The following is a 13903-nucleotide window of genomic DNA, read 5'->3' as shown; positions in this document are numbered from 1 at the left end:
ACACGAGACAAGTGCAGGAATCCCCGCATATAGTTAAACAAACATTTACCACGCGACATCTGGCTGATTATGTAATGACAAGCACTGTTTTGAAAAGGAACCAATGATAAATATACGGGAATTTAAATAAAAAACGGGAATTTACTAAAGAATGGAGCATTTTGACAAAGTAAAATGTGACTCTGTAAGTGTAACAATACAACGCGCATTACAAACAATATTGACAGTCTTACTCCCACGGTATCAAGAATCATGGCCTGAAAAATGAATGAGGTGAAGCTTTTCATGTTAATCATCAATTAATAGTTCTAAAGCCAAGGAACAATGTAGTTGATTTTAAATTTAACCATTTATACAGTTACTTATGGTTTAAATCATGTTTTGTTTTTCATTACATGCGTATGAATGTTGTTCGGAAATAGTTTTCCTACTAAATATAGAGTGTATTTGTTCTTGGTTGTTCCGGAAGCCAACAAACAACGCAATTTGTCCTATATAATGCATGTTGTACTTTTGGCAAAACATTTCATTTTGACAACTTGTTTCACATGCCGTTCATTCCTTTAAAAGGAATAGTTGTTTAACCTCCCACGGACTCGCGATAGTTAATAAATAAATAGACATGTTAAAACGTTTACCTTTTTAAAGTATAGAACAATATGGTTTTTTTCCGAGTTGTCTATTATATAGTTTATATTTATTCAATTTGAACACACGTCTTTCCTTTTTAAGCTTGACAGAACTCTTAAGATATATATTTTGAGATAATAGATCAATGGATGAGTCAAAAATATGGTATGATTTATAAAAGGTGTGTGTTCTCCCTGATGCTTACATATTATATGACACAATTATTACATGACCCAAACTATATATCAACCCAAAACAAACACACTAATCTCAGACACACTTTCGTCTAACCCTATTGATCAAACATATCTATGTACCGTTGAAATACTTTTGATAATGAATTTAAGCTGAAATTTAAAAATGTAAAATCAATCTCTATAGTTTAAATGTTTGAAAATTCAGACAAAGTCATTTAATTATTTGTTTTTAGATTTTCTACAATGGTACTATCCATTCATAGAATTATTATTACATGCATATCCAACTGATTGCAAAATAGTCCTTAAATCGTCGTTTTAGACGTAGTATCTCTGCTGTTTTGCTGACAATTTGTCAACGGAAGGTACTGTTTTCAATTTTTAGACGGGATTGTCAATCACATTTCAATGTTTTATTCAATTTCTTCTCCGAATACATATACACAACCCATAATATAAAAGTATGATAATACCATGTCATCATACCATACAATATAAAAAATTATACATTAGAATGATATACTGTCATCATACCATACAATATAAATATTAATACTAGAGAATGATTTGTGGAATCATTTTAATTCATGGGGACCAATTTCCCTGGATTACTTACATTTTACAGGTTCGTGTGAACGTACTTTCGTGTATTTACTCAAACCAACATAAGGAAATATGACTTTGAAACCCTAGTCTATTAATTCTTGGGGGATGTTAATTCGTTGATGAGAGGTGCCCAAGAATATCACGAAATAATAAACTAGCACCATAACATACTAAGTAAAAATTTATACAATTGAATAATACACTAGCACATGTGTCTGACCTTTCTATCGCATTCCTTTCCAACATCTATTTTATATGCAAATCACACTGTTTCCAAATTTAAATAATGTCATTCTATGTTAAGGGGAATTGAAATTGTTTAAATAGGAAAATGCCATTATTAAATTAACCCTTTTCAGAATTTCCTACTTTTCAACAACTTAATTGCCTACAATAGCATAGTGTTGTTAACAATCTTCTTCATTGTAGCAGTATTTTAAATAATGAATCGCCAGGTGTTTTTCCTAGCGTTATAAAATTGTGATTTTTCTCTCCATTAGACTGATCAAATATTAGCCTTTCCTACTAAATAAACGAATATACAAACTTGTACAAGGACATAGTTACATGTAATATATGTTATATATCAGACGTTGTTCCTACATGCCATCCAGTTTGAAATGTGTATTTACGGAGTATAGTTATGTATAGTCTGTCCCAAGATATTTATGCAGCCCATTTGGACGATTCTTAATAAAATATACACATACCTGTAAAAGAAGTGCAATTGAAATAGTTGAAAGGGATAATTTCCAAGATAATTTCATTGACACATTGTCATCTTTCACTTGGAAAAATTCACAGGAACGAAAACAGATTCCTTACGGAGATTTATAATGGGAAATGTTTCCATCTTTTCTAAATTCGGAATACACTCGGAATACATTTTACAATTTTACAACGTTATCATACGGACTTGCTTCAATACAAAATCCTCGTAGACATAACATTTTTTACCATTGTATTTAAACCTGATGAGCTAACAGGGGCGTTTCCACTGAGAAATCATGGACATGTTTCATACTTTTGAATGAACATCGTTTTGACCCTGAAATATTTATAAATATAATGCAATTAAGCAAAATGTAAATTCAGGATATCTTGGAACAGAGTATAGTAATGTAGTGCTAAAGAGGTGTTTGAGGTTTTAAATCACTTGTGTTTATTTTGAAGTCCATACGACACCAGTTCATCAAACAAAGATCAGTTCTAAAGCAACTACCTCATTGTCCTCCAGAATGACAATTCCAGGTAAATATGTATTTTTAATACATCAAAATGCAATATCTAAGAACCTACTTTTCAACTTAAATCTAATATATGTAATGATTTTATTTTGTAGTCTACGCTCGTACAGTAGGTAAGATTAATCAACGCATGGGAATATTCCCACTGTCACTTTAAATCCTTTTTCTGGCCTTTTTGAATTTACAGTTCTATTTTAGAACATACTAGACTTTGACCCGTGCGTGCATGGGTTGACATTGCAAATGATATCGGACGTTTACGAAGTAGATACATCGACACACCGTATTGATGACATTTACATAACTAAACCAAGCTTTCAGCCTACAATAATACTATTAATTTCAATACCTTCTGCTTAGTTAGAGTAATCTACAATGTAACTGTGCCTTGGGACAGGCCTTCACCACAGTTGAAATGTCTCCCTATACATGTAATGTAGGCAAACATTGAACAATCGCCCCGAAACGATTTTGGAGAAAATTAACGAAGGCTGCATTGAAAATCACAGTTAAATTATTCATTACAAACCATTTTGAGACTGTAAATACCTTTCATCTAAAATGTAATTCATATTAAGAGAGACATAAATAACTGTTATAAATTAATGTTATTTATGTCTATGATATTAATCTTTTACTCGCTTCGAATCTACACACAATGTTGACGTTCGGAACTCTCGGGACTTTTCATATTTCATGCACTGAGTTATAGTTATCTCCCATATTTACTTTGGTGAATAGAATATATGTCAAATTTTGAATGAAAATGTACACGTATTTGTAGTATTGGTTCTGAGTTTATCCATGCAAATATGATATTGTGGAAACATAAATTATAGAGCCTCGCGTGATTTAGCGTGTAATGCGCCTGTGCAGGATTGTAAAATCCAAAAAATCAGATGATTTCCGGATTTTAAAAGGAATTTTTGTTTATTATTAATAAGCAAAGCTTGATTGAGAAAAAATAAAAACAAATTGGTAATCTTCAAGTACCAATAATGTTTAAAATGTATATGAAAAAGACAATACTCTCCCAATTTCTCGGTATTAAAACCCAAAAATTTGAGTATATTATTTTAATATACTGTGGAATCATTAAATTTCGTGGGGGCCAATTTTCGTGGATTGCTTAAATTTTACTGGTTCGTGGGGACGTAATTTCGTGTATTCTCTAAAACCTACAAAGGATATATGACTTTATTACTCTAATTTATTAATTCATGGAGGATGTTAATTCGTGGATGAGAGATACCCACGAATTCCACGAAAATTGAGCCACCACAAAATCTAATGATTCCACAGTAGTAGTATAGATAAGTATCTATTTTGCGACAGGAATATCTGATGTACTGTTTCCTTTTCGCTATGGGGGACACATCAAACTCAACGGTAGGGAGCTGTGTTATAGATCCTTCACCAAAACAGCAGGGGAGGCACTCTGCCAATCAAAAGGGCTGCAGTATGGGTCGCATAACAGGTATATTCGATTAAGAAATACTAGTATGCCATAGAGGCAACGTTTTTTAAAAAATATATTTTATGATCTGGTTAAAGATGAAAGCATAAGCAAGTCGAGTACCGTTGAACAGTAATAATTATAATCAATAAAACTTTACGTAAAATTATTTTTTAAATTTGACATCAGTCAAACGTCAGACAGTATATTAGGCTGTATGAACATTCCTAAGGATGAAGTATAACGTTTCTAAAACAAAGCTTGATTTCTTAAAATGACATCATATTGTTATTTAATTTCCTGTAAAAATTGAACAAAAATCATCAGGCATACTATGAAATTCAGCAAAAACTTTTTTTTCGATGAAAAAAAAAACATATTCTAAAATACATGTATGAGAAGAAAAAACGCCAACAGGATATTTCAAAACTTTTGTTTAACTTTTACATTGAAAGTTTCTGAAATGTTCATTAACATATATAAATCAAATTAAGGAAACAATTCATAAACTAATTTTGTGATTTCGTATGTTGTAGAACAATAATGTACGACCGTTATAGATCCCAGCTGCTTCGCTGTTCCTATCCAGACCTGTCTTATTGCTACATTTTCCAGAGATTTTGTGATGAGGCTGTTGAATTACATTGTACAGGTTTGCGTTTGTTTTCGTAACGAAAAGTACGAATCTCGAATCTCGTATCTCGAATCTCAAATGAGCCTCCTGAGCCTTCGAAAAAAAAAACGATTCATAAGAGACTATCAGCTGTTTATCAATCAAAAGTAAGCAGATGAATGATATAAGAATTTTAAATTTATGAGATGCTTTGGTTCTAAAACATACCTTTATATCTAATAAGGCTTCGAACTCATTTGGAATCCAATGTTTTATCAAACTGTTTTGTTTCAAATATTGGTATGTTGATCACTTGACCAGGAGAAGAAACAATTATGTAATAACAAATGAATTGAAACAGTACAGCGAGGAAACAAATAAAATCATCAAAGTATCAATTTCAAGAACTTAGTTCGAAATTGTCATTAAAAAGTGTACCTTGACAATACATTTGTAGAATTTCAGATGGAAATTGATGTCTTTGACTGGTTGTTTGTACATCTACATGTATAAGGTGCTTTGTGCAACGCGAAATCTCATTATAACACAAAATTCTACAGCCCTTACCTTAATAATAATAACAAGGGGGTAATAACAATGTGTTGTGTTGTGTCACCAACTGTTGTTTCTACTACATATTTATAAACGTTATATACGATTAAAAACAGTTGTTTTGAGAAACATAATCTTCTTGGAAATGTTTCTAAAAATATTTTTGCCATTGTGTGAGACCATATGACTATAAAGTCTTTCAATCCTGTTTCAGATAAATACTTAATAAGTGTTAGAGGTATTTATGAACATAAACTTAGTTTACAATTATAAAACTTTTTTTCAATATTTTGTCCTTCTGCTGTAGTTTAAAACACAAAATCTGATAGTTAGAAAGAAAGGATTAAAAGGTTGATAAATAACTTGATATGTATGAGAAAATCACATTTTTTAAGTATTTCATTTTATTTCTTTTAAGCAGGATATTCAACAAATCCGATAGGTAAGTAATATAAATCATTTCTTGTTCAATTTTAATGTAAAACAGTCTTTGCAAAATACATACATACAATTCTAAAAAAAATATATATTTTCAACTTAATATTTGCAGTTAAAAAATGTCAAGCCTTACTACTCATCTTTACACTTTTTTCTATAAACTGTCATCTCTTAAAAATACAAGTATTATCTTACATTGAAGTTACAACAACCAGTTCTCCAACACGTAAGTTTTACGGGATATTTGCAGGATTTATCAAAAACAATTTTCTGCACAAACTATAAGGTCTGTATATACAACAAAATCTAATAAATTTACTAAATTACGAAGCGTGAGTTAATTCATCGGTTTATACTTCCACTTTTTCCTATATCATACGCATGTTAATGAATAAATACAATTTTCAATGATGATACATGTTTTTTCCCTTTCTATGAAAATGAAACATATAAAATTAGAACGTGTTTCATAGTTGTAAGACTTATAAATGGAGAGTCTGAGACGGAAGGTAGAGTAGAGCTGTTGCATGACGGGAAATGGGGTACGGTCTGTGACGACATGTTTGATAAAGCAGATGGTGATGTCATCTGCAGAATGATTGGTTACAAAGAGGCAAGGTAGATGAATAATGAATGATCATTTCTCACAGTTAATTAATTTTTTTTTTACTGTTCAATATAGGCAACCCAATGCCTACAACTCGTTGTAAGAGTTTACAAATTAAAAATGATGACAAATGATGACAAGTAAACAGTTTTGGGTTTTGGTTCTGCTTATGAAATAATTGTTTTTATAGGTATTAATTTCGAAAGGCCTGAACGTTTTCTCACTTATTAAGGGAAAAATATTCTAATGATAGGAATAATTGGCTTTCCTTCCTTTGCAGTCAAGTGTTTAAATATGCCCACTTTTCAAACGGATACGGACCAATCTGGCAAGACAATTTACAATGTGTGGGGAATGAGACAGAGATCGGAGACTGTCCCTCAAATGGATGGGGAAACACTGACTGTGGTCACGGGGAGGACGCTGGGGTTTCTTGTGGTTAGCTGTTAATCTTGATAAAATCTTCATGTGCAATTACATAAATGTATAACTGATTATCTGTAATGAGTTTAATCTAGACGTAATCCGATAGTGAAAATTTTAAATAGTTCTGTAATCCAGGTCACATAGCTAAAAAATATATCAATATAAATGATTTTATAAACAAATAAAAACTTTTTTTTAATTTCAGTACCTTATGAGTTTGGTAACATTCATTTGAATCAGAGGACGACGGTAGGAAACCCTTGCACTTTGACCTCGACACCGTGCAAGAACGGCGGTACATGTGTTGTCAGTTCAAATTACGGTTACACATGTATATGCCCGGAAGGACTTGATGGAGCTTACTGTCAATACGGCATGTTTTATTTAATTACGCTTTTGTATTTTCAACGTACTTTTTATGAATGCAACGCATTACACACTTAAACAATGTGCATGTTAAATATTTTGATAAATTCAAGGGGCATGGTCACAATTTTGGCCAAATAATATTTTTCAATTTTTATGATTAACAATGCGTTAGTAATGCATTTCCAATTATCAACAAAAATAATAAGTAAATGTTTACAAGGATCGTGCCTTGTTTTTATTCACATTGGTAAATAAACCCGTTAAAGCTCTTTTCAATCTGATATTTCTATCTGCTGATTCGATTTGATATATAAATGGACAGTTCCAATTGTTTTGTCACTTTCAATGAAGCTATAGGTCTAAACATGGAATATTCAAAATGTAATCGAAAACATCGCCTTAGCTTTGTTTCATAACAGCTAACAGAGAATTGTGAATGCTGTATGTTGCTTATGACTCAACGAATGACCCTCAAATGGTGGTTGCCTATTTTAATGCTTTACTGAAGCATTATAAACATTTAAAACATTTTTTTTTAAAATGGAAGATCGTGACCATGCACCTTTAAGTACAAACGATTAAAATATTGCCATGAATTTCTGTAACGTGTGAAGATACTTCGAATATTTTGAAGGAGTTACTTTGCTATCTATGCATGCATAATTTACAATTTTCAAAATTATATTTAACTTTGCGTGACACGAAAACACGATATTATACGTAATCAATATCTTGAACAATGAAATTATATGACATTAAATGTCCTGGAACACGTTAAAGGTTGAAAAGTGTTACAAACGTTTCGATATCGGTTTTAACATTATGTTTGTTTATGATTGTTATGAATAAATCAGGTATTGCAAGAACAACAACGAAAAGCGCTTGTCCAATCAACCATTGTCAAAATGGGGGCACATGTTTTCAAACTAGTTCCCAAACAGGATACACATGTGCGTGTCCTCATAGCTATACTGGACACACTTGTGAAACAGGTGAGTATTCAACTTTGTATGAAAATTGTCAATGAATATACCTATTTAATTTCAACTACTAATTTATTGACATATTGTATACAAATAAAAAAAAAACATTTGAAGGATACGCCCAAAACGAACTGCCCAGATATTGATTTAAATGGAAAATGGGTAAATATACGTTTGTCATTATGGCAATCATTCATATATATTTTCATTCACTTTCTGCCCCCCCCCCCCCCCTTAAATTTCTTTAATTGATATGAGTGTTATTTACTTACAACACAGAAAATCATACCACCAAATCTGGTGCGTATGAAAACAATATTTCTTTAGTATTTCTTATAGAACTTGACTGACTCTCCTCGCGACTTCAAACCGGATTACAATCGATCTGGTATTATACGTATGCTTATAAATATAATTATTTCATTGTTGTGAATATTTTTTATACTTGAATAAATTCAAGTAATTACTTTTATATTTATTAGAATACCATAGATTGTATTAATCTTATATCAAAATGAAAACAAAATTGTGGAAATAGAAAACCATAATCTATAGGATTGGCAGCATAGTTCGGCTGTGTCAATGCCTTTTCCGTTGATTGCGCACAACTCGTTTTTTAAAAAACCCACGGATATTTTGAAATAGTCAAAATTGTTGGAAGGGAAAAAGTGAAAAAACGCAAATGTAAGCATTAAATAATTAATTCTTTTAAAGATGTGGACTTCAACGGTATGTGTAAACAAAGTTTCATAACGCAGTAGCGCACGTTAAAACATTTGAGAGCGTTATGTAATTTGTATGCATACACCGTTGCATTTACATATGAGACCACATCTTCAAAAAAATACTAATTAAATACATGTACTTAATTACACGAGATGCACTTTTGTACCTTATGTTTTCAGATACATCTTCCTCGTCATCAGTCTTTGTCAGCTGTCTTGATGACGCATGGAACATCACAGTGGATCTTCAACCTTTGCGTCAAAAATACCCGGATTTTGATCCAGATGAATGTTATATAGGTTTTGACAACGCTAACTGTACCGGAAGTATGCATGGTGATAGTCTCTATTTCAGACAAAATTACAAGGACTGCAAAACAATTGAAAAGGTAATTTAATGAAAAATGTTAAAATTGTTATTGTGTACGACGACATAAAATATATACATTATCATATTTTTGTATAGCATATGGTATGCATACACAACTATCAACATGCAATTCTACCAGACTATTACAAGTAACTAACTATGGAGTAATCACTTCGGTGTTTATATTTGCACAGAAAAGTAATCCTGAAGGAAACATTCGGAAGAAAAATACATGAAAAGGTATTTAGCCATTAGTCTTAATTCTTTACAGAATCTGACGGAAGGTATTGAATACAGCAATGAACTTCTCTGCGCCCGTCATGATCGTCTGTACCACTTCATAATTCGTGAAGTTCGACTTCAAGTGAAACTGCTTTGCAAATTTTTCTCTCTTGATGTGGTTTCTTCAACACCTACGGATCGACAAGTTCATCTTCAATACTTTTCTGACCCCGCGCTCACAAGGGCCAAGGATTTCAATAGATGCCAAGCTGGAGAGAAGCTATATGTTCGGGCATTGAGTGACGTCACGGACAGTAACATAAAAATGAGATTATCACACTGCTATATCACACCAGCGGTTATCACTGACCTTGGGATGCAGTATTATATCATCAAAGATGGGTAAACATTTTTTCACATCATTTACAAGTACCTTAAATCCCCTTGCAGTATTTTTATAACACTACATAGTTGTCTTTTTATGAGAATTATTCAATTGCCAATGATTGCATTACCATTTAGCAATACATTTATTAATACGAAACAGTAACAGAAAATATCAGATAACATAATGAATGTCACGGGTATGATACTTTTTGTTTAATGATAATTGTAAACCACGGACGAAAAGTGTTTAATAAGTATTTTTTAGTATAAGAAAATTTAACCACTTTACTTTTTCCCGATATTTTTGTCGTAGTGAATATGGTCTGAAGTCTACATTTGCAATATCTAATTATATCTAATACCAAATATATATCATACAAATATATATCGAATGTTGTTGAGAATACATAATAGATGTAACTTAGCGATTTGTTTTCTTAATTCGTCCATTTTTCTTAAATACAGTCACTTTCTATTGACAATTAATATATAACTTATTGCTACACTGTATAAACAATTCATTTAAAGGATGGTTAACGCCACTAGTTTCCCTAACACCTGCCTAAATGTAAAGAAATCCTTTTTATCAGTTCAGCAGGGATCACATTCTTCTTGCGTCTGTCTATTTAAAGCACTTGTTTAATGTTGTTCAGCGAGTGTTATTTGAAACAAATTTCATACGTTTTAATAAATCTTGTTACCGTTGTCCACTGCAGTCCGAACTTTAACAAACACTAATTACTTTATAAGCATTCGCTCGTATAAATGGTAAATCGTAATGTTGAAGAACACACAAGTTATATGCAGCATAGATTTCCACCTTTTCACTCGTACATGTTCATTTATGCGCACCATCAGATGGACTGTATGTTATGAATCTGCCATGTATTTACGTCTACTACGTGAATGTACTTTTGTGTCTTTGCAGGTGTGTAATTGATCCTAATGCTGTAGTATTCTATCAGTTAGATCACGAAACAAGGTTCTCCTTCCAGTATGTTGAGTTCTCTAGCAGTCATGGTACTGTGCATTTATACTGTAACGCTACTTTCTGTCAGAAAAATGATCATTCTCCCGCCTGTCAACCCACGTGTTCTAGTAATGTGGCCAGAAGTTTAAGGGAAAATTACGTTATCAATATCCAAAATGATACCGACAATGATGAAGAAAAACGTCGTTAGCTGAATATGGTAGGTTATAATTCACAATATCCGATTAAAACTTGCTAAATTCTAATGTTAAATGGGAGGAAATATTTAGGTTATGTTTTTCTTTTATATTTTCAGGTCTCCCGCACAACTTTCAGCGTCAATGCAGTATATCCGTTTTTAAACAAAATGAATGTTTCTGAACAGATCCCAGATCTTTGATTCATACATTGCACATTTATACTATGACGCAAAACACAGGAATAATTTTGCATTTAAAAATGAACTATAACTGAGTATTATGCATTTTTGTAATGCTAATGATTGCACAATAGGAAATGTTGATTTATAATGAAAATATGCAATGTATCTACTATATAGCATTTATCACTATCAATATAAAAAGTCGAAATAAGATAGCTTCTTTGTTTTCCCCCTTTCTCTCGTTAATGTAAATCTAAATACCGATTATCTATTGAATATTGTAAATAAGGCGACACCATTATGATACCATATGCATTCAAATTATATTTGGATTCGAGATTAATCGTTAACAGGTTTAAAAGGAACATCATTCAAACAATACTGCCAAAAATGCAATATATTATATTGGTACCAGTGAGTTAATGACTTGTAAAAATAAGTGGAAAACGAATATATATACTTGAAAGCTATAACGAGATAAAACAAATTGAAATTCATTCTGAGATAAAATGTCGTACAATTTTCATAAGAAGTCGTTATTAGGATACATGACAGGTCATTTCCGTTTTGCAATGATAATACATTAAATGTAAAAGATATAGTTATGATATATATACGTGGATTATTAAGATATATGATGCATAGACAATTGTTAAAACTAAGTCACTTAACAATGCAATGTGCTGACTCAAAGAAAAATCCGAGGCAGCGCAAATTTTTTTTGGTATGATCAACTTTTTGTTTTTAGATGTTCAGGCGTTAGCAATTTTCTTTTATACATAAGGCATGTAGACGTCGATATTTAAATGAACAGAAAATAAACACATAACTGTGTAAATAGATAAGTCATCATTATCTCTTTCAGTTGAATAAAATACATGTACTGAGATAAATGATAAAATTAGAGCGAGGCAAGTGTAACTGTATATCAGTGTATAATATGATTGTCCAGTGAATGAACATTCGTATTAACGATCAACAAATACACATGTCGCATAAGTAAATATTCCCCACTTATATAGACAAAATTGCGATAGTATTGCATTTTTTAAATTCAGGTTGCCTCCCTTGCATTAGAATCAAGAGAAAAAGAGTACTTTTATTATCATGCTTTAGGGGAAACAACGTTTAGAAAGTGATATTTCCAAGACCAATAATATGTTAGATTGAGATTGTTGCACAGTTTATAGAATATAAATACAACCTAGTTAAGTGTGGGTTTAAACAATGTATCATTTCTTTCACCATGCAGTCATTTATTTTTTCATTTCCTAAGACCATTATAGAAGTTTCTTATCTAAAATGATATCAATTGGTTTTTGGTGTATGTATGTATGTATGAATGTATGTATGTATGTATGTATGTATGTATGTATGTATGTATGTATGTATGTATGTATGTATGTATGTATGTATGTATGTATGTATGTATGTATGTATGTATGTATGTATGTATGTATGTATGTAATGCATGTATGTATGTATTGAATATATGTTGAAACCATTTTCGTGTTAAAAAAAAGTCCAGGTCCTAAATTCAAAACGTCTTATTCGTTCATTCAAAAGGAAATTGTGCATACATGTACTTGTACATTGTCTCTAAAAATAAAGTGTTTGCTGCTTACCAAACTGATCATTTGCTAATTTATAAAATAAATATAAAATGCCAAAAGTGAAATGCGGAAAAAAACCTTAGTAACAACGTCAAAACCGTTTAGATTTTTATTATAAGCACATTATAAGCACATAAGTTCCAAAAATGACTATAGGTGTCATAACAGTATTTCACTGAAGGTTCACGTCAAAACATGGCTGAGCCAAAATAATTCCCGAATTTTCCTTTGAATTCGGGGCGGTTCCGCACGCGACAGGAGCTGATTTTGTTTATGAGATGAAAAACAATGTGTAAGAGGTCTAACTATCCCATTTTTGTAATAATGCGAGGTCATTTGTATTTGTGATGCGTGTTCTTTCCGGAGGGGGGTGAAAAGGCCCGAGCTTGATTTTCAAGCACATGTGTAACTTCGAGGTAAACAAAGTCTTACGCCTTGCTGGATGCACGTGTGTATTTTGCTAGAAAATTGTAAATGAAGCGTTGTTTAAAAAGATGTCAAGAGGATTTTTTCCAGAAGTTCGATTTGAATTTTTAATCTGTATCTAAAGTTGAGCAATTTTGGTAAGAAAATATAGTAAAATTTAATACTGTATTGACACCTGCAGGGAAACGGGTTTGCTGTGTTAAAAAGTGTTTTACCTGTGTTTTAGGTGTTGAATCAGTGTGTTTAGACGTAAAATGACAAACAATGGGGTTTTGTAGCCAGCAGCACGCTTATTTTGTTTTTAATGATGCATACAAAATTAGCCCACATTTCCTCTGAAATGTTCTACTGCCTCAAAACAATGACCCATTTATAATAGATCGGACCGTCTAAATTGCCCGGAAAATTTTCAGCAGATCAAATACGATGTAGTATTCATCGTCGTAAGCAACAAAATCTTCTACGGGGTGTGAGTTTCAAATAAAATCGGTTGTTTAGGCCCTTGTGTTACAGTAAGAAATTCTCAAATTATGTCCAAAATTGAGAAATATTGATATGAAAGCGGAAAACAGCTGAGACGCATCACTCATGTAATTTAGATTAGAACCAGACCATGCTATTTTGGACAGAGGTTCTCACTATTTTCATAAATTGTATGAAATAATGACGTTTTCTCTACCCCAC

General features: G+C 31.8%; 1 protein-coding gene across 1 annotated transcript; it reads left to right on the top strand.

Moving 5' to 3' along the window:
* The first annotated feature begins 8007 nt into the window (after positions 1-8007).
* LOC128180710 (pancreatic secretory granule membrane major glycoprotein GP2-like) lies at positions 8008-11009 on the top strand. Its single transcript, XM_052848835.1, has 4 exons — positions 8008-8133; positions 9030-9238; positions 9491-9843; positions 10757-11009. Exons 2-4 carry the CDS (start codon positions 9179-9181, stop codon positions 11007-11009), a joined length of 666 nt encoding a protein of 221 aa, XP_052704795.1. The 5' UTR covers positions 8008-8133; positions 9030-9178.
* Positions 11010-13903: the final 2894 nt, after the last annotated feature.

The sequence above is a fragment of the Crassostrea angulata genome, chromosome 4 (genome assembly GCF_025612915.1).
Source record: "Crassostrea angulata isolate pt1a10 chromosome 4, ASM2561291v2, whole genome shotgun sequence".
Classification (NCBI taxonomy): domain Eukaryota; kingdom Metazoa; phylum Mollusca; class Bivalvia; order Ostreida; family Ostreidae; genus Magallana; species Magallana angulata.
This window is presented reverse-complemented; position numbering and strand designations above follow the sequence as displayed.

Bases quoted from the DNA above. Each gene is read 5' to 3' on its own strand.
- LOC128180710 (XM_052848835.1), top strand. From the start codon at position 9,179: ATGCATGGTGATAGTCTCTATTTCAGACAAAATTACAAGGACTGCAAA. The intron at 9,239-9,490 runs GTAATTTAATGA...AATTCTTTACAG, and splicing joins ACTGCAAAACAATTGAAAAG to AATCTGACGGAAGGTATTGA. The intron at 9,844-10,756 runs GTAAACATTTTT...GTGTCTTTGCAG, and splicing joins TATTATATCATCAAAGATGG to GTGTGTAATTGATCCTAATG.